At 34.5% G+C, this 17,701-nt stretch overlaps 1 protein-coding gene across 12 annotated transcripts in view; it reads right to left on the minus strand.

The window, feature by feature from the left end:
• The window catches only part of FER (FER tyrosine kinase), a 461,718-nt gene that overhangs the window by 419,549 nt on the left and 24,468 nt on the right, over positions 1-17,701 (minus strand). For 10 of the 12 annotated variants that reach the window (XR_012129973.1, XM_073233126.1, XM_037011947.2 and 7 more), the window contains one exon: positions 8,854-9,121. Coding sequence is in view for 10 of the 12 variants with exons in the window: in XM_073233126.1 (XP_073089227.1) it covers positions 8,854-9,060 (207 nt within the window). In the remaining 2 variants the exon portion in view is untranslated. Of the gene's footprint in view, positions 1-8,853; positions 9,122-9,994; positions 10,083-17,701 lie in introns of those variants that run through there. The other 2 variants (XM_073233130.1, XM_073233146.1) reach the window with 2 other exon arrangements.

Raw genomic sequence — 17,701 nt, forward strand, 5'->3', positions numbered from 1 at the left:
TAGAAAACAATGCCTTTATGAAAAAGGCATCCTGTGGTGGCCAGATGCTCAAGACTCTTTCCTCTCCAGTGTCTGGTTCTCCTTTGTGGTGGGGCCCCATTTGCTGTTGGTGGGCTCTGGGTTAGGCTGCCTTTCTGCCCGTCTGCAGGCAGGGGCTGATCTCTGTCAGCAGTGGGCCAATCTCTGTCAGCAATGAGCCATGCAGCTGTGCTTCTGCTGGGATCCTTTTCAGCAAGGCTTCCCTCTTTCTGCCCTGCAGCAATTGTGGTGCTGCATTTCTGATGGGTTGGGCAGGGAGGGTCCACATGGTAGGGTGAGGGACCTGGCCACCAGTGAGGAGGAAGGAGCATTTAGAGCTAGCTCCTCCAGGCACCTCTCCAGTTGGGCTGAGAGAGTCCTGGGAAATCTGGAAAAGCCTCCTTCCACCTATCAGGCAGCAAAGTCCGACTACTGCTGGGCCAAGGAAGCCAGGTGGGAAGGTAGGCTGGTGTGCAGAAAAGCACGCTGGTACTGAGCCACCAGCAAGGGTGATGGAATCTCTGGGGCTGGCTCCCATGAGCACCCAACCAGCTGGGCTGAGAGAGGGCTAAGGAAGCATCCTCCACCTGCCCTTTCTCCTGTGGAGAGAGCTCCATCCAACCCTGGCTGCTCTAACAGCCTTCTGCTGCTGGTAAATCTTACAAATCGCTGCCCCTGTGTTGGGTCTAAGAGTGACCAAAAAAACACAAGCAGTGGGAGTCTCAGCCTCCCAGAGTGCTCTAACTCTTCCTGATTTCCTCCTGTTAATCATCAAAACCCAAATCCATGTGGACTTGTGTTCCCAGGGCAGATCTCTAGGGCCAGCTGTGCAGAGCTCCTGAGCACTTACCCACCCCCTGCTTTATTCCTCTGCCTCCCTACTGTGGGCTGGGATGGTGGAAGGGCTTGGGTTCCACTAGATTGTGGCTCTGCCACATATCCTTATCTGTAATGTCTTCTCTTCTTCACCAGGTATAAATGGTCTAAATTCTACCAGGTATAAATTATACAACCTTCAGGTCATTTTCAGGGTTAGTGTTTTTGCTGTACTTGCTTCTTTGGTGTGTATATGGGAGTTCTCTGTCTTGCCTTCCTACTATGCCATCTTTTTTGTCAAAAGCCTCTGCTTTTTTCTCAAAATATTAATATTTTGTGTATTTCTATCTATTCTGTTTTATCAATAAATACCATTAGCTCTCAGTGGTTTTTCCATTGTGTATGTGAACACTACACATTATCTCAATAGCAGACACACATAATGGTGAATCTGAGACAAGAGGGCATATGAATACTGCTGTAAGTACAAGTCACTTGGTGTTAGACTTTCTAACCTCCAAATACTGAAAAAAGTAAGAGGAATGTTCTTCACTACAGGTCTTCAAATTTCTATTCGGAAACAATTTTTGGAGACTTACCATACTCAGGGACAATCCCTGTTAAAAGTACAAAAAGTAGACAAGTTGTGGCTTCAGATATACACAAGAATAATTTTTATGCTATTATTTTTCTCTGTGAATGAACAGAATTATTCTTTAATATTTCAATATAACTTTATATCAAAATTTAATAAACCTATAAGTCAAAACTATAGCCTAAAGGAAGTAAATTCCTAGTCACAGCAGAACTTACCAAGGCTTAACCTAATAATCTTGTTTCTGATTGACTGCAATATACTTTTTTAAAGTTAACTTTTGAGGACATTTGTTTAGGGAAGAGACATTTTCAGTTTTCAAATGCTATTATAAGCATGAATAAGACATGTGGCCTATGAATTCATATTTACTTCAAAAAATTCAAAAGTCTAAATACTAACATACTCTTGATAGCACAAAGCAATTTAAAACTGATACAGCTCTTCCATTAAAATACAAACTTAACAAAAATGAAAACATTAAAAAACTATACAAACATGGATTAAAAACATAAAATAAATGCCCTAATTACTCTAGTAGCTTTGCCTTTTTCATCTAATATTTTTACTCTAAAAAATACAATGTTGGGAAAATTTTCTAAGCACATGCAGAATGTTAAAGCTACCAAAAAAGATGAGAGAAGTGTTTCTCTACCATCGAAAAATAAATATTCAGTGCTTTGTATCAATACATTTTTGATTCCATGCAGTACTTGCAGTGTAAGGGAGGAGACTTATTAGATGTCAACATTAAAGACTACTCAACTAGGTCAGATTACCCCCTCTTCCCAGGAAGGCACATCTCATCCTGGTCAAGAGTCCCGTTCAATATAGTCATTGTGGGAAGTCCAATCCTTCCAATCCCACATTGCCTTACGTATCTCCTAATCTGACCCAGACTACTATCTATAGAATCCTGTACACTTAAGAACTCCTGCTCTATGATTAATAAACTTCTTATACCTCTTATCAAAACTTTCTATTTGTCTTATAGCTTCAACAAAAACCTGGCTCTATCCCACTTCCTAATCTACTAATGATGCTAATAAATATTTCCTCTCTTCCAAAAAAAGTCTCTGCTCCTTTGAAGCTTAGTTCATCCTTCCCCATGAACAATCTATCAGCAAGTCTCTGATTTTCCCTCCAAAGTCTACCACAAATTAACCCAGTTTCATCTATTTCCACTGCCACTCCTTTGGGAGGTTTTAATTATTTCTAGCTTAGACTATTATACCACCTTCTAATTGGTGTCCTCTCTACTACCCATGCTCCTTTCCAAACCATTCCCCTTATAGAAGCAAAAGAAAATGTCATTCTCCCACATAAAATCCTACATTGACTTTCCTTTTCATTTAAAGAAATACCAAACAAACTTCTTTCTAAGACTTCTAGTATCTCAGATTACCTATTCTCTGTCTATCCATCCAACTTCTTGTTTTGCCACTCTCTATTCAGCTACATAAATTCTAGGAGCATTGTTCTTCCTTCAGTTTCCTAAACATTCCTTCTTCCTGAAAATTCATCCTCCCTTTCACATGGCAAGATCCATCTCTCTTCCTTTAGAAATCAGCTAGATTTCATGTAGGTCTAATCCTTAGTAGTATCCCTAATTCTCTCTTAGACCTTAAAGCAACTATTTATCTGAATGTACACTTGGTTTTTTTGTGTTGTTGTTTTTTAATGTCCCCCAACTAACAGGGAAGCTCCAAAAGGGTAGTATTGTCTCTATGGTTCACTATTTTAGGTATTTACTGTTATGCCTTAGATTGTAGCTACCAAATATTATTTAAAAGAAAGAAGTAAAGGAGTGAAAGAAGGAGGGTAGGAGGAACAAATGTAGAATAAAACTATTAATTGAATATATGCCATTAAAAGACTTTTTTCATTGTTTAATATTGGAATTAGAGAACATAGTAGCAATGCCAATTATGACTAGGAAGGAAAAACTAACAGGTCTATCTTCAACTGATAAAACAAAGAGGGATCAGAGCAGCACACAATGCAATATGAAGCACAAACCTAAAAGGAATGGGTAAGTAGGCAAGTAAATGTTTCAGTGGTGTATAACTTGAATTATAAGGGTGGCTGTAATATTTATTATAAAAAAGGAGAGTAAAATGCTACAGGTGTTTGATAAATACACAAAAATAAGTAAAAATGTGTGCTTCAACATTTGTAATAGAACTGGCATATCACTTTGCAGATACAGCTCTTGGTTATTACATAGCAATGGCACAGATAAATTATTTAATGATTAGAATAATTTGTAGAAGACAATTCTTCATAACCTAATAAACAGAATACTGTAGGCCATCTATAGGGATTCAAACTCCTTTATTATACAGAATCCTACTTAATGGTAATAATTCTGTAAATAATGTCTCTCATAATGGTATTTTATCATTAGTGTTGCTGAAAGCTACAGATAGGTAAAGAAATATTAAAAAATAACAATATTTTATATTTTAGAAAAATTTAATCACAGGCAAATAACAATAATACAATTTGAAAATAAAACCACTGTGGTTAAGTTTACAAAATAGAATATAAATATAATTCTTGACAGAAGCTACAAAATGTGAAAGTAGGTATAATTTAACTATACTAAGCCAGACAAAAATACCAAAAGATACTAACAAAAATAGGAGAGATTGTCTAAAAGTGTAAATAGTTCCATTCCCTACCTTTCAAAGAAGTCAGTAGACAGTTTTAGTTCTAAATTTGTAAATAAAAAAATATAGATTCAAGTTTATAATTTTTAAGCTCCAAAAGTTAAAGAAGTGAATGTTTACAAAAAAGCATACAGACCTTCTAAATTATTAAAAGAAATTTTTGAGGAAAGTTAAAATTGTCCATTAAAAAAAGAAAGGGAAGAAAAAGAGATTAACAAAAACATGTAGCAAAATAAAAATTATACTAAACACATCTGTTAAAAAAATTATATACATTGTCTATTAAACATCTATGAAAAGGAAAACATCAAATCAAAGTGGGGGGGAAATTCACTAATGCAGTAAGAAATACCAATAAAATAAAATAACATGTAACAACAACAGAAGAGCAAGTAAAAACCCTCAGAAAAATGTGAACAATAAGACTAAGTAGTCATTATATTCAAATGATATAAAGCTGAATTCTAGATGCAAAATATAAAACATTTTGAAGGTTTTATGAAGGACACATTATGATACAAAATAATATCAACTACAATGAATATATAACTGTCATGAATCTTTTCATTTCAGAAACAGTGCATCAAAATACACAAAGCGAAAAGGAATAAGAAATTAAATACAGTAGGAGAAATAATATAGTTAACCCTTGAACAAGCCCTGCATAGTCAAAAACACTCATGTATAATTTTTGACTCCCCAGAAGCTTAGCTACTACTAACAGCCTATGGTTAACCAGAAGCCTTAGCAGTAGACATAATGAGCTAACACATATTTTGCATATATTATATACTGTATTCTTACAACAAAGTAAGCTAAAGAACAGAAAATGTTTTGTCAAATTATGACAAATCTCCAAAAAATTTTCCATTATATTTATTGAGAAAATGCATATAAGTGGACCCACACAGTCCAAATCAGTGTTGTTCAGGGGTCAACTGTACATTTGTCTCTACTTGTGGCAAATAAACTAAAAAAACAAATAATACAGAGTATCTGAATAAGTAATTTAGTAATGACTTTTGTCATTACAAATAAAACTATAGAAAATGACAATTTGTAAAGAATCTATGGAACATTTTTAAAAATGAGATATCTGGATATAAGAAATTTCATAAATTTCCTCAAAAATAGGAATAGTGCATATTAACTACACTCTCTAGAGCTAGCTAGTTACAATTCTATAATTCATTTTGATTCTGTATGTCTTATTTTTTCTTACACTATTTAAAATTTCTTCCCTTGAAAATGGAGCAGGAATTGACTAGTCAAATTTTCTGCATAGTTCATGTCATGGCACCCAGAACTATAGGTATGCTTTCATCAGAGCTTTTTAAAGAACCAAAGGATTGAGGTTACTTGGAAAGTCAGTGAGTGATGCATCATCTGAGTTAAGTATGCTCTTCAGTGTCAGGAATTTCAGCTTCTCTATTTAATTAAAGCCTGTCTAACAATGGAAGGGTTGAAACTTTTAAGCCCCTGTTATTTCAATTACTGCAAATTCCTAGGTTATCAAACACTAACATAATAACTAAAACAAATCTTGAATAAAAATACTATGTAGATAAAAAAATAAAAGTAAACAGCTATTTTAAAAATAAAACAGATCCAATTAATCGATATAATCAAAGACTAGTACTAAATACGCTGAGGATGTTAGTTCAGTCATTGGCCAATCTCAGTAAGAGAGCCAATTCGGGAAACCACATAACCAGAATATGACTACTGTAATCAAAAAGAGTAATTTCCCCCAAATATACCTATATATTCAATACACTCCAATCAAAATCCACTAGCCATTTTCTATAGAAATTGATAAGCTGATTCTAAAACACATATGGAAATGCACAGGAACTAAAACAAACAAAACTATTTTGAAAGAAAAACAAAAAAACTATACTACTTGACTTTGAGATTATTACAAAGCAATGATAATCAAGACAGTGTGTTATTGGTGTTACCGGTGACATGAACGGAAGAGAGTAAAGTGTGTGTAAACAGACTCACGCACTATGGCCAACTGACTTACAATGAAGACGCAAAAGCAATTCAGTGGAGAAAGCTTAATCTTTTCAACAAATGGTGCTGAAATGGATTATTTGCTCCAAAAAAAAAAACTTTGATCTATGTACCTTGCAGCACACACAAAAATTAACTGAAAATGGATCATACAACTAAGGGTAAAACTTAAAAATATAAAACTTCCAGATGCAAACATAGAAGAAACTCTTTACAACTTTGGACGAGGCAAATTTATTTTTTCAGATACAACACCAAAAAACAATTCTCTAAAGAAAAATTGATATAATGGACTTTAACTTTCAGGTAGAGTAAATGATTTTCAATGTTAAGGATGAAATTCATTTTTCTTTGGGTTTCCAACCATCCTTCAACTACTATCTCTCAACATTTCCTCTTTAAAGGGCAACAGTAACCACTTAAACCAGTCCCTTCTAATCTTCATCACCTTCTTTAGTCCCCTTTCCTACCCCCAAAATTCCCCTGCCTTCCTTATTTTAGCATTTGTCTCCATCTATTCCCTCACTAAAATACTTGATACTTCAGTATCCACATTGATGATTCCTCCATTGCCTGACCTCATAAATTCTCAATCTTTTTACCCATTAATCATATTTCTTGTTCCTTTCACTATCTTGCTTTTCTATAGAGTATAATTCCAGTTAAACATAGTAAATAGAATACATGGCTATTTCTCCACTCCTTTCCAAAATCTTACCAAAATACGATATAGATATTAAAAGTAAAAATTCACAATAACAAAGAGAATAGAAAAGGGGACACCACAGATGAGCCATGTCAACAAATTTAAGAAAATGAAAAGCAGGTAAGTGGTAACTGATTAGCATATCAGGAAAAGATGAAACAGAAGCGTTCTGCAAAGCAGAGTTCAAGAAGAAAAGGCCATGCTTGGGGAGAAGAAATTAGAGGAAGGTGGTCAAAAGGTACAAACTTTCAGTTGTAAGATAAATTAGTACTAGCAACATAATGTACGACATGAAGGTATAATTAACAGTGTTGCATGGTATATGTGAAAGTTGTTAAGACAGTATATCCTGAGAGTTCTCACCACAAGGAGAATTTTTTTTTTGCTTTTCTTTTTTTTGTACCTATATTTGGATGATGATGTTAACTACACCTTTCCTGGTTTATATATATACATATATATATACATATATATATATACACTACATATTTCATAAACATAATATATCTAATATATAAATCAAAATACCATACTGTATGCCTCAAACTTTTACAATGATGATGGCAATTATTTCTCAATATAAAATTGGTGAAACAAGAATAAAAGGTGAATTTATAGGGTTAGACAACTCCAGCAAAGTTCAAGAACTGAAGAAACCTAAATGGAGGAAGAGGAGAGGGTGTTAAAACAGGGTTGATGTGAAGTATACAAGGAGCAGGCAGAACTCCAGCTACTATTGTTCAGCCCACACTGACATACAACTAATCTGCCCTCAATGCAGAAGAAAACAAGGAAAAAAGTACCAAAGAGTTTTGGGACTCGAGACACGAGGCAGCTTACCAAAATGAGGAAGATAAACTAAAATATGCTCTTAGAACACTCAACCTACTTGCCCTATCTATTTTCATTACATAACAGAACACAAGATACTGGTTAAATTTAAATTTTGGATAGATGATAAATAATTTTTAGTGTATGTATGTCCCAAATATTACATACAAATTTTACTGGTGTTCTTTATTTTTATTTGCTGTATCTCGCAACTGTACCTTTAGGCTAGAGACTGGAGATTCCCCTTTGGAAAGCCTAAATGATCCAGAAAAGGCAACTGAAAGATATTAACAGCAAGGGGTTCTCAAAGAAATCACAGATCCTTAACTGACCACACACACCACACATACATTCTCCGTAGGAAAAAGAAATTCCCCCTACAATTTACTCAAATCCTAAGTCCCATAAGTAAAAGGAACACATTAATTTTTTTACCCATGTAAAGTAAAACAGATAAGATTTTTTTTTAACTTTGAATAAATATAGTGAAATGTGATATTTAAATAAGACAACAGAAATAAATAGAGCAAAAATCTGAGAACTATTAAGATGTATATCTCATCTATTTTTAATACTTTCAAAGAACAATTAACAGCACAATTTCAGCCTTTATTTTTATGGCCCTTTAAAAAAATTTTTTACATGATATTTTTACAGCCTTGGAGTTAAAAAACCATACTGTTCATCCAAAATATTTTCAAGTATGATTAACTCTTCAATACTAGTATTGTAGTAATGAAATGATAGCATAAACCAACATGTTTAAATAGTCCATGTGATTTACTATACTAATGATTCACAGAATAATTCAGGGAAATTGAGTTACAATGAAAGTTTGTGTCAAAAAAAGAGAACAGCAGGACTGAAGGGGCCCAAAGAGGGACAGTAATAGAGAAAACAAAATTTTTAAGAATGGCTCTCAAACTTTACTAATCATTAGAATAACCTGGACATCTTTAAAAAAAAAGATTCAAAAGTTCAAAAATTTCAAACCTATTGACTCAGAATATCAAGAGACAGGGCCCAAAATATATAATTTTGAAACTTCCCCTAAGAGATTCTGATAAGCAACAAGATTTTGGAACCACTGCTTTAAAATGCTAACATGAGTATGCTATATTTCAGTAATATGATCTATTTGCCTACCGCACAGTTTTGATGCTATACACAATAAGTGATGGAATTCTTCTGCTTACCTTGGATACATTGCTGGCATAATTCATTTGGATGGTACTTTCCTTATCGACTTGATTACAAAGGTTCTGTAAAGTAGACGCATATTCTTTATCACTTTTTATTCTCAGGGCCATAAATTTCTTCACTGTTTCCAGTAAACGTAATTCCCAATCTTGCAATTTTAACACAGCTTCATGTGAATTCTTCAGGTCACTCCCAAACCCCATTTTTGTAAGGCACTGTCTTATCGTCCACACTGCACAAGCGAGCCTTCTAATCAGCACATATCTGTGTGTGTAAATAGAAGAAAAAAAAACTTAAATCAAAGGTAATCAGTCTTCAAAGCAAAGTTATAGCCCATTCTTTTAAGGTTAAAAATCACTAAAACTGAATGTTTTCCCCCAAAGATCAGGAACAAGATGAGGATGTCCATTCTCACCACTTCTATTCAATATTATACAGAAAGTTCTAGCCAATTCCATGAAATAAATGAAGTAATTCCCACTGAAATTAGGAAGAACTAAAACTGCATTTCTAGATGATGTGACAATGTATATAGAAAATCCTAAAGAATGCAATAAAATGTGTATTAGAACTAATAAGTAAGGTCAGTAAGATTACAGGGTATAAGATCAATACACAAAAATCAACTGTATTTCTGTACACTAGCAAGGGTCAATCTGAAAATGAAATTAAAAAACAATTCTATTTACAACAATATCAAAATGAATAAAACATTTAGGAATAAATTTTACAAAATAAATGCAAAACTTGTACTGTTAAAACTATAAAACATCATTAATGAAATTAAAGAAGACCTAAATAAATGGCAAGACCTGTTAATGGATTTGTAAGGCTTACTAATGTTAAGAAAACAATAGTCTCCAATTTGATCTATAGATTTAACTCAATCCATTTTAACATCTAAGAGAGCTTTTTTATGCAGAAATTGACAAGTTAATCCTAAATATATAAAGAAACACAAGGGAACCAGGAGAAGAAAAAAAACCTTGAAAAAGAGCAAAATTGGAAGACACGCTTCCAGATTTCAAGACTTACTGAAAAGCTACAGTAATCAAGACAAAGTGGTACTGGCATATGGATAAACACAGAGATCAATGAAATAGAATAGAAGGTTCAGATATAAATCCTCACACTTACGGTTAAATGATTCTCTACAAGGGTGCCAAGTCTATTCAATGGGGTAAAAAGTCTTTTCAACTAATAGTGTTCAGACAACTGGATTTCTGCATGAAAAAGAAAGAAGCAGTATGCCTTCCTTAGACTGAACACAAAAAATTAATAGGACCATAAATCTAAAAACCAGAGCTATAACTATAAAACTTTCAGAAGAAAAGAGTAGTAAATCTTTGTGACCTTGGTTTATGCAATAGTTTCTTAAATACAACATCAAAAGCACAAACAACAAAATAAAATACATAAATTGGATTTTATCAAAATTAAAAACTTCTGTACTTCAAAGGTCACCCATCAAGAATGCGAAAAACCACAGAATAGCAAAATACATTTGCAAATTATCCACCTGATAAGAGACTGCTATCTGTAATATATAAAGAATCCTTACAACTCAATAACAAGCAAACCAATTTAAAATGGGCAAGAATATGAATAGCCATTTCTCCAAGAAAGATTCACAAATGTCCAGTGAGCACATGAAAAGATGTTCACTATTATCACCAATTAGGAAAGTTCCAACCCAAACCCGAAAGAGATGGGGTTTCACTTCACAGCAATAGGATGTCTATAATGAAAATGACTGACCAAGTGTTGGAGACTGTAAAGACATTAGAACCCTCATTTACTACTGTTGGAAATGTAAAATGGGCAGCTCCTCAAAAGTTAAACATGGTTATCATATGACCCAGAAATTCCACTCTTAGGTATATATCCAAGATAAATAAAAACATATGCCCATACAAAAACTTGAATATGAATATCCAAGCAGAATTATTCATAATAATCATGAAGTGGAAATAACCCAAACGTCCATCAACTGATGAATGGATAAATTAAAGATGGTATTTCCATACAATGAAATATTATTTGACAACAAAAAGGGATGAAGTATTGATACAAGCTATAACATGGATGAACTTTGTAAACATTATGCTAAATGAAAGAAACCAGACAAAAGAGACTCACATCTTATATAACATTTATTTGAATGTCCAAAATCTACATAGACAAAAAGTAGATTAGTGGTTGCCTACAGTTAGAAAATTTGGGAAGAAATGAGGAGTGACTGCTATGCATACTGGATTTCATTTTCAGGTGGTAAAAATGTTCTAAAATGGATTGTGGTAATAGTTGCACAACTGTAAACAGAACAAAAACCATTGAACTGTAGAGTTTAAATAGGTGAATTCCTCAGCATGTGAGTTATATCTCAATAAGCTGTAAAATAAAGCTGTTATTTTAACATGATCATGATAATTTATGATCATCTAAAGGTCAATTATTTGAAACTTCCCCAAAATACCCTGCTTGTTTGCTATAAATCCCAAAAATTATTATAGAATTTATTGTCTCCCCAGTATCCTGGAATTTCAGGCAGTAAATCTTTTAAAGTCCAGTTAAAAGAAAAGGAGAAACACATCTTTTAATTTTAGTTCTGGCTCATCCATACCAGAAGTTAATTTCTTGTTAATTCAGCTGAGATATTCTAACCTATAAAGAAAAATGAATTTATCTCTCAAAACTTAGTGATGCCATCCAAAGAGATAGTAAAAGTGTCAGTTTTCCAAATGGAGAACAAACTACAATTTTTCCCCAACAGAAAACTGCCCAGTTGCATAATGTATCAAATAAATAGGGGGTAAAAATGGTGGAGGAAAACTGCACCTCACCAAAGTTTCCAAAGTAGCAACCAGGACACTAAATGAACCTTAACATAAATAAGTCAATACAAAGTAACTGACTTTCTCACTTCAATATCAAGTATTTAACATATGGTAACACCCCTAAAGGAATGATAAATACTAAAAACTTTAAAAACAACTCCATAATAAATTTAGGCTATATCTAATTGTTAAATTGGTAGAAATCATAAATATTTTAAGAATTAAGGGAATGATATCCTACATTTAATTTTCCATAGATGTCAAAAGATATATATGAGACTATTCATTTCATGACCTTGGTTTATGCAATAGTTTCTTAGATACAACATCAAAAGCACAAACAAAATAAAAATACATAAATTGGATTTTGTCAAAATTAAAAACTTCTGTACTTCAAAGGCCACCATCAAGAATGTGAAAAACCACAATAGAAGAACATATTTGCAAGTTATCTATCTGATTAGAGACTGCTATCTGTAATATATAAAGAATCCTTACAACTCACTAACAAGCAAACCAATAACAAGCAAACTAAATAACAACAAAAACAAACTAAAAGTATCAGTCAAAAGGAACTGACCACATAAATTATCATCAAGACTGCTGCATTTGATTGTGATGGAGTAATTCTCATGCCATTCAAATCATAGTTTATGTGAAATTGTTCAGGGTCTAAATTTCACAATTGTACGTGATGGGCCTGATCATGATATAGTCATTCAGTGGAATAATTCAGCACTAATAAAAAATGAGAAAACTTATTTATATGTAGATGTAGAACTATCATTAAGAACTATTAATTGAAAAAAGTAAGATACTGAACTTGGTATGCTTACATCGTGTAAAAAGGAAGAAGAATGATAGAAATTAATTTTGCCTGTGTATGCATAAAACATTTCTAGAAGAACACATAGTGGCTGGGGCTCAGGATTTTCATTGAATACCCATTTGTACATTTGAATTTTGTTCTAAGTGAATGTACTGATATTACCTATTCAAAAAGTAAATTAATGAAAGAAATTTTGAAGAGAAAAAGAAAAATTTAATGAAAGCTGGGCTAGCTCAGAAAGTTTCCTAGAAATGGAAGGATATGATCTAGGGCTGAAATGATCACCGTGATTTAGATTATAAAAAGTTAAAAGCGAAATGTATTTCAGAAAGTAGGAGCAGAATAGGGCAAAAAAAGTAAGTATCAGGTGAAGTAAATAAAGAAATGTCTCCAAAATCAAGCTATATATGAAAACAGTGGGAGATGGCATGCCAATTTATCTTCTGCTATTCAACTGTTCAGGGAACTATTAGTTCAAGATTCAAACTCCTAGAATTAACTGATTTTTATTTCAAAATAACAAGATCATGAATGTGATTTTTTTAATTAATTTGCTGGTGCTAGTTACATAGTATGTTAAGTTTATGAAATTTCATCAAGCAAAGCACCTATAATTTGCATACCTTTCCATATGTATGTTACAGTTCAATAAAAAGATATAGAGCTAGATTTTAAGCTGGAAGCTAGGTATAATATAGCTTGAAGAATGAAAAAACATAAAATGAGACATAAAAGGCAAATTAATATCATTATAGCAATATGGCTTGAGAAATGAAGACCTAGAATTGACAATGTCACTAAGAATTATGATGAAAAAGCCTAGATCTAGTGAATGGATTTAGAGAAAAAAAAAGAGAGAGACGATACAATGACAGCTTCAAGGCTTTAATAAGAAATGATGACAATAAAAATAGAAATGAAACAATGCGAATAAGGAGCAACTTTAAAGAAAATAAATTCATCTCAGCAAAAAATAAATGCTTAGGTACAATATTAAGGCTAAAGATCCACATTTGAGAGTCAATTGCTTAAAGATGATAGATGAAAAAAACAGACTGGATGTTGACAGAAAACCATTTGAGAATCAAGGACAAAGCCTATGAGAATCTGTCAATCAAGGAATGGAGGAATCTAGAGCAATCTGAGGAAGAAAGAGAGAACAAAGGCTAGAGATTAGTAAACAAAAGAATAAAGGGATCTGGCAGAGTTACAGATGGCAGGATGGAAAAAGAAGATATTAGCAAGTTAAACATCAGAAAGAGAAGTGTTATTATCACTACTGGAATTTTTGGATAAAACTAGTATAATGAAGCAGTACCTCAGAGGCTCCTACCACCAATAACTAATAAAAACAACAATTGTTTTTCAAATAAACCAAAACTTTAAACATAATCAGCAAATAAAGGAGTACAACTTTATGCCACAAGTTTCACAGCATGGTTTCAAAGGAAAGAAGAGAAAAATCTGGTGTGCTAGGCAGCATGGCAATGTGCTTTTTTCAGTTTTCAGAAGATATTCTGAGGAAGAAGAGTTAACAAAACCCTGAGAATTCACATTGGATGCTCTGTTACAGTAAAAAAAAAAAAAAAAAGCAGAGAGTGAGTAGGCCAACCTATGGTAAGTCCAGAAAATAACTAACGAGAAAAGCCTTTTGTACCAGAACAGAACCTTAGAACATGCAGGGAGGGCAGCCTCTGCTTACCATTTTCCAAGGCTCTGTGAGGAATTGGTGGATGAAATTAAATCCAGAGCAGGATGTTTAAAGGAATTTCATAAGAGAAAGTAAATCTCAAGGCCCTCAACAAGGCCAAACTCAGCCCCAGCCAGTATCTCCCCACCCCTCTACCTAATCTCATACAATGAAGAAACCAAAATTAAAAGTAAAACCCAACTTCTAGTCCAGACAAGATGGCATAGACTATTTTTTTCCAGCGCCACCCCACAAAGTCCAACTATAAACACTGGAAATAGTGCAAGAGCCAACCAAAGAAGAAGCCTGAAAGATGGGAAGAAAGCAAATTCCTTTGACCCTAGAACTGGAAGAACAGCATAGAAGCAGAGGGTCTTGTGTGCCCCTCACCCAAAAGAAGGTCATCCATACCTGACTTTTCCCAATTTCTAGTCTAGAGGCAGCCCGTGTAGGCTAACTCCTTCTTGGATTCAACAGGAGTCCCTCTGACAATATCCTGTGAGCCAGATTTCACAAGCAAGGGAGATTGATTATGAGCCTCATCAAAAATAAACAGCCAGGGGAAACACTCACCCTCCCTGATAGTCCTGAGAATCCACTTTCCTGCCAAGACAAAATGAACCAAGCAGGAAAACCAGCTTAGCAAGCAGCCAAGTCAGGAAGCCTCATAGTCCCCACAGGTCCTAGAAGGTCCTTCCTCACCCAGAGATGCCAGAGCAGGTGCGCAGATTTGGCAAGTGGGATCCAGCTGTAGCAAGAGGTCCCATTCAGGAAGCTCCTGTTCAAGGTAGGTTCAAAACTCTCCTCTCCTGCTAAGGCATCAGGGCAGTTACAGGGCATGATAAGGAAACCCTGTCTCAGCCCTTCCCTATCAACAAACATCTAGAAATTTAGTGTAAGAAAAATGTCTTCTATTCCCTCAAGTAGCACCAGCAAGAACCAAGCAGAGGCCTAGTGATACCAGATAAAGCAAGCAAACAAAAACAACAGCACAAAACCCTGAATATTAAACTGCCATTGGAACCACAGCCCACAAAAATAGGACAAGACCTGAAGGGCCCCCACCAGTAAAATGGCAAACTTCCGGCTTCTCTTCGGGGTCCTCAGTTCCCGCCGGTGCCACCTGAAACCCAATCACCTCTCGCCCCCCTCCCAATCCCAGCACCTAGCCAACAGCCACCAGCCCCATAGAAGTGACACCTCAATCAATTCATGCCCCTTCCTATATAACCCAGCACCTTTCCCTAATAAAGCGGAACTCTCCGGTGAATTGCTGCTGTGTGTCGCTCCTTTCCTTTCAAGACCTGTTACTAAATCTAAATAGATACCTGCCTCTGAAAATAAGACTGAAATAGGCCCCAGTCTCTTAACATAATAGACAAAATATCTAGGATTCAATAGAAAATCACCTTCCATATCCAGAACCAAGAAAAATCACAACTTGAATGAGAAGGCAATCAACTAATGCCAACATAAAAACAAGTAGATGCTGGAATTACGTGAAAAGGATTTTAAATGGGCCATCATAAAAATGCTTCAACAACCAATTAGAAATTCTCTGAAAACAAATGTAACAATAGAAAATGCAAGCACAGAAAACTAAAAAATGTAGTAACAGAAGTAAAAGCTTACTAGCTGGGCTCAGTAGTACAGTGGAGATGACAGAGGATACAATAAGGGAATGTAGGACAGAGCAATAGAATTCAACCAATCCAAACAACAGAGAGAAAATAGACTGGGGCTGGTAGTGTGGGGGGAGGAGGGAGGAACAGAACCTCCTCCACCTGTGGGACAATAACAAAATATCCAACATTTGTATCATCTGAGTTCCAGAGGAGAGGAGAAAGACAGTGGGGCTGAAAGAGTATTCAAGGAAGTATGTCTACCTTAGTGAATAAGATATTATATAGCTACAGAAAACAAGGCAGTCTGTTATTGATAGAGTGTAGACAATGATCAATGGACTAGAATAGAACACCCAGAAATAGACCTACACAAATAAGCTCAACTGCTTTTGGACAAAGGTCCAAAAGTTATTCAGTGGAGGCAAAACAGCCTTTACAACAAATGGTACTGGAGCAACTGGATAGCTGTACAGAAAAAAAAAAAAATGAGAGAGAGAGAGAGAGAGAGAGAGAACCTTGACCTAACACCTAATACCTTACACAAAAATTAACTCAAAAGGATCATGGACTTAAATGTAAATTAAAACTACAAAACTTCTAGGGGAAAAAAAAAGGTAGATGTCTTCAGGATCTAAAGCTAGGCAGAGTTCTGGGACTTGATACAAAACATACCAACTGTAAAAGGAAAAATTGAACAATTGGGCCTCATCAAAAGTAAAACTTTTGTCCTGTGAAAGCCCACAAGAAGAGGATAAAAAGCTACAAACCAAGGAAACTATTTGAAATCTATGTATCTGACAGAAGACTAGAATCTCCAATATATAAAGGTCTCTCAAAATCAGCAGTTAAAAACAACAATTTAACTAGAAAATGGGAAAAAAAAAAACATTTCACAGAAGAGGATATAAAAATGGCAAATAAGTAAAAAGATGTTCAACATAATTAACCATCAGGGAAATGCAATTAAAACCACAGTGGTTTAACACACACTATCAGAATGGCTAAAATAAAATACAATGACAAGATCAAATGCTTGTGAGGAAAGGGAAAAACTGGGCCACTCATTTGTTGCTGGTTAGAAGACAAAATGGTACAGCTACTCTGGTTTTTTATAAAACTAAACATTCAATTAGTATGACCCAGTAATTGCATTCTTGTATATTTATGCCAGAGCAATGAAAACACAGGTTCACACAAAAACCTGTACACAAATGATCAAAGCAGCTTTTTTAGTAAAAGTTAAAAACTGGACTCAGCAGAGAGATTCTTCAACATACCATGTAATATTACCCCAAATAAAAAGGAACAAACTATCAATATAGGCAATCGCTTGGACGAATATCCAGGAATGATACTGAATGAAACTAACCAATCCCCAAAAGTTACATACTGTATGATTCCATTTATATAACATTCTTGAAATGACAAGGTTTTGGAAAAAGACAAAAAAGCAGAAGTTGCTGGTATTTAGGGTCTGCCCGGTGTTGGAAGGGAATGTGGTTATAAAAGGAGAACACAAAGGATTCTAGCAGTGTTGGAGCTATTCAGTACCTTGATAGTAGTACTGGATACATCAACCTAGACAGGTAATAAAAGTTGATAGAAATTAATATATAGACAACAAATGAGTACAATTAAAACTGAAAAAATTTGAGTAAGATTAGTGGATTGAATCAATATTAATATATCCTGGTTGCCATATTATACTACAGTTTTGCAAAATGGTACCACTAGCGGTAAGTGTACAAGGGGTTATTATTTCCTACAATTGCATGTTAATCTAAAATTACCTCAATAGAAATTTCAGTTTTTAAAGTATAGCCACCCTTGAACAACATAGAGGTTAGGGGCACCAATGCCCCA

Source organism: Manis javanica, chromosome 1 (genome assembly GCF_040802235.1).
Source record: "Manis javanica isolate MJ-LG chromosome 1, MJ_LKY, whole genome shotgun sequence".
Classification (NCBI taxonomy): Eukaryota; Metazoa; Chordata; class Mammalia; order Pholidota; family Manidae; genus Manis; species Manis javanica.